General features: G+C 53.2%; 1 protein-coding gene across 1 annotated transcript; it reads left to right on the top strand.

Annotated features, from left to right (window-relative positions):
• Window positions 1-225: 225 nt before the first annotated feature.
• On the top strand, window positions 226-2,257 carry AYL99_06854 (hypothetical protein; the record flags this gene model as incomplete). The annotated part of the gene is made up of 3 exons (XM_018838363.1): window positions 226-309; window positions 374-1,978; window positions 2,027-2,257. The coding sequence occupies 3 exons, from the start codon at window positions 226-228 to the stop codon at window positions 2,255-2,257; spliced, it is 1,920 nt and encodes a 639-aa protein (XP_018692923.1).
• Between the last annotated feature and the right edge of the window lie 830 nt (window positions 2,258-3,087).

The following is a 3,087-nucleotide window of genomic DNA, read 5'->3' as shown; positions in this document are numbered from 1 at the left end:
AACACGACATCTCGAAGATCATTTTGCAATCTTCTGCGTTTGCTGTTCTTTGTTATCCTCTGCCTCACCTCCTCCCAATACTTCTGTACCTCAACCCCCCACACTAACTCTTCGTTTATTCCCCTCTCTCTTTCTATATTTCATTTCTTCTTCGTCCTCCAATCACCGGACCTGCGTCGCCATCCCTCCATACCTCTCGCGGACTCCCCGCACCTCATTTTCGCAATGTTGCTACGATTCGAGTCGAAATGGGGCCAGTTCCGCCTGAACGTCGAACCTACTCAGCATTTCTCATCCCTAACATCCAAGGTAATTCATTCCCGACCCCGCGTGCCGTTTCGTCTGATACTAATTGGGGGTGGGTGTTTCCTAGATACTTGACAACCTGCCTCCGAATACCGATGTGTCCTCGATAGTGTTGAGCAACAAACCCGTCAGCTCGAGACCGGAGCCGGAGAGAGAGCGGCGCCTCGCCGACCTCCCCGGAATCGAACTGCAGCAAGTCGGGCTGAAACATGGAGACAAGCTGTACATCGGCTTCTCAGAACACGAGTCCATGTCCAACGGTCACACCAACGGCGATGCCTCCTCCTCTTCGTCCTCCTCCGCCCCTCGACGTTTGAATGGCACAATCGCCCTACCAGAACCTACCGCCCCCGTGACCGCGCCGACGGTCACCTCTCCAACCCTGGTTAAGAACCCGTGGGAAGTGGTCAAACAGTCTGCTTTAGATGACAGGTTAGACAAGCAGGATGGGAAGATCTCAAGACCGAGAGACCTCAAGATGTGTCGACATGGACCCAAAGGCATGTGCGACTATTGCCAGCCTCTGGAACCCTACGACAAGAAATATCTCGACGAGAGGAAGATCAAACATCTCTCCTTCCACAGCTATTTACGCAAAATCAATTCTGCTACCAACAAGCCCGAGTTGAAGAGCTCTTACATGCCGCCACTGTCCGAACCCTACTACCGAGTCAAGAAGGACTGCCCTGCTGGCCACCCTCCCTGGCCTGAAGGAATTTGTACGAAATGCCAACCAAGCGCTATTACATTACAACCGCAAGAATTCCGAATGGTGGACCATGTTGAATTTGCCACAGCAGATATGGTGGACAAGTTGATAGACTTCTGGAGGAAGTCCGGCAGTCAACGGCTGGGATTTCTATATGGTCGATACGAAGAGTACACAGAAGTACCCCTGGGTGTAAAAGCAGTGGTGGAAGCCATCTACGAGCCACCTCAAATGTGCGAAGTTGATGGACTCACACTGCTGGATTGGCCCAATGAAAAGGATGTCGATGAGGTTGCCAGCCTCTGTGGCCTCGAGCGGGTGGGAGTCATTTTCACCGACCTGTTAGCCCCTGAGGAAGGCGAGGGCCAGGCCGTTTGCAAACGACACATCGACTCGTATTTCCTTTCGTCTCTGGAGATTGCGTTCGCGGCACGGCTCCAGGCTCAATACCCAAAGCCTTCGAAATGGAGCGAGACGGGTCGATTCGGCTCGAATTTTGTAACCTGCGTTATCACCGGAGACGAGGACGAGAGCATTACAATCCAAGCTTACCAGGCATCCAATGCGGCTGTCGAGATGGTTCGCGCAGACATTGTGGAGCCCTCAGCAGACCCCTCCGTGATGTTGGTGCAGTCGGAAGATGATCAAGGGCCGAACGGCAGAACTCGATACATACCTGAGGTTTTCTACCGCCGAATCAACGAGTACGGTGCCAATGTGCAAGAGAACGCCAAGCCCAGTTTTCCTGTGGAATATCTGCTGGTATCTTTGACCGCGGGAATGCCCATCAAACCCAATCCTCTCTTCAAGAACAGCAAGTTTCCTGTGGAAAATCGGGAAGCTGTTGCTGAAGGCCAGGATCCTGCGGACGTTGCCAGACAGCTACGTTCATCACAATCGGTGGATGCGGTTTCCGACTTCCATCTGCTATGCTTCTTGCACGGTATGGGGGTATTCAGCAAGGTAAGTGAATCCTAACGAGAGGCGACGTTTCTTTAACCATGATTGCAGGAAGAAGAACAGATTCTCTGTCGAGTGGCGACTACGCGTGACCAGGTGGACGCGATCCATTTGACCGAATCACCCGGATGGGGAACCCTGTTGGCGATACTCGAAACTTATGGTGAGCGGCCCTTGAAGCGTCCATGGCGTTTGCAGGCGGAGGATGAATCTCTCAACCCTGGCAGCCCGTCAGAAAATCTGGCTAAGCGATTCAAACAGGCGGCTAGTCTCGACCGCTGAGGACACCCTTTAGGGGCCCGAGGCCGACGAAATTTTAACCGATTGTGTCTCAATTCCAGCAGTCGTCTTGTGCATAGCGGACGCGGGGAGTTACCCAGGTACCTGTCAATGACCCTTTACAATTGGAGCTGCATAGCATGGGGTTGGATTTGTACATTAAACCATTACGAGGATATGCCGGGACCAGTGGGCGATGTGAATGACAAGCGTCCGAGCGCCGGTGGAGAAATATGTCAATCTGGGAATCACTGCCCGAGGAGATGATGCCCGTTTTGGATCGACATGCAGCAGTCTAGAGGCAGAGCCAAAGAAACATACGAATGGGCTAGAGGGAGATGGCTCCTCTGCACTGATCGACAAAAGTCGAGTCGATGATCGACAGAAGGCCGGGCCCCAGATGAAGTGACCACACAGACATAGCCTGGGTGGCAGGCTCCAGTGGGAGCCAGCGTCGTACACAGTACGCAGTAGGCTGCTGTTCCCTTGATATCATAGTCAGCTGCGCCATGGATCGATTACCCTGAGAGAGTGGTCGTGAATGTGTATCCACCACCAATGAGTCTTTTTTCTGTCTCGCTGCACCCAGTGACGTGTACAATGATGATGAGGAGGGCTGACGAAGTGGTGGAGGCCAAGAAAGTAAAACAGTGATCATCTGCCTTTCTGCTTTGCTGGAGAAGAAAGACTGTGGTACGACAAATGATGGGCGGCTTCTAGAAGGCTGATGGAAGCCTGAGAGGGTCATGGAGGAGGGGGGAGACGCCAAACGACCAGCCTCCCGTGTGCCTGGATGAGGGCACTAGGGTGGCTGTGGTTGCACATCGGTCCCT

The sequence above is a fragment of the Fonsecaea erecta genome (genome assembly GCF_001651985.1).
Source record: "Fonsecaea erecta strain CBS 125763 chromosome Unknown Scaff5, whole genome shotgun sequence".
Classification (NCBI taxonomy): domain Eukaryota; kingdom Fungi; phylum Ascomycota; class Eurotiomycetes; order Chaetothyriales; family Herpotrichiellaceae; genus Fonsecaea; species Fonsecaea erecta.
The sequence above is the reverse complement of the archived record's forward strand: the minus strand, read 5'-3'. Positions and strand labels throughout refer to the sequence as shown.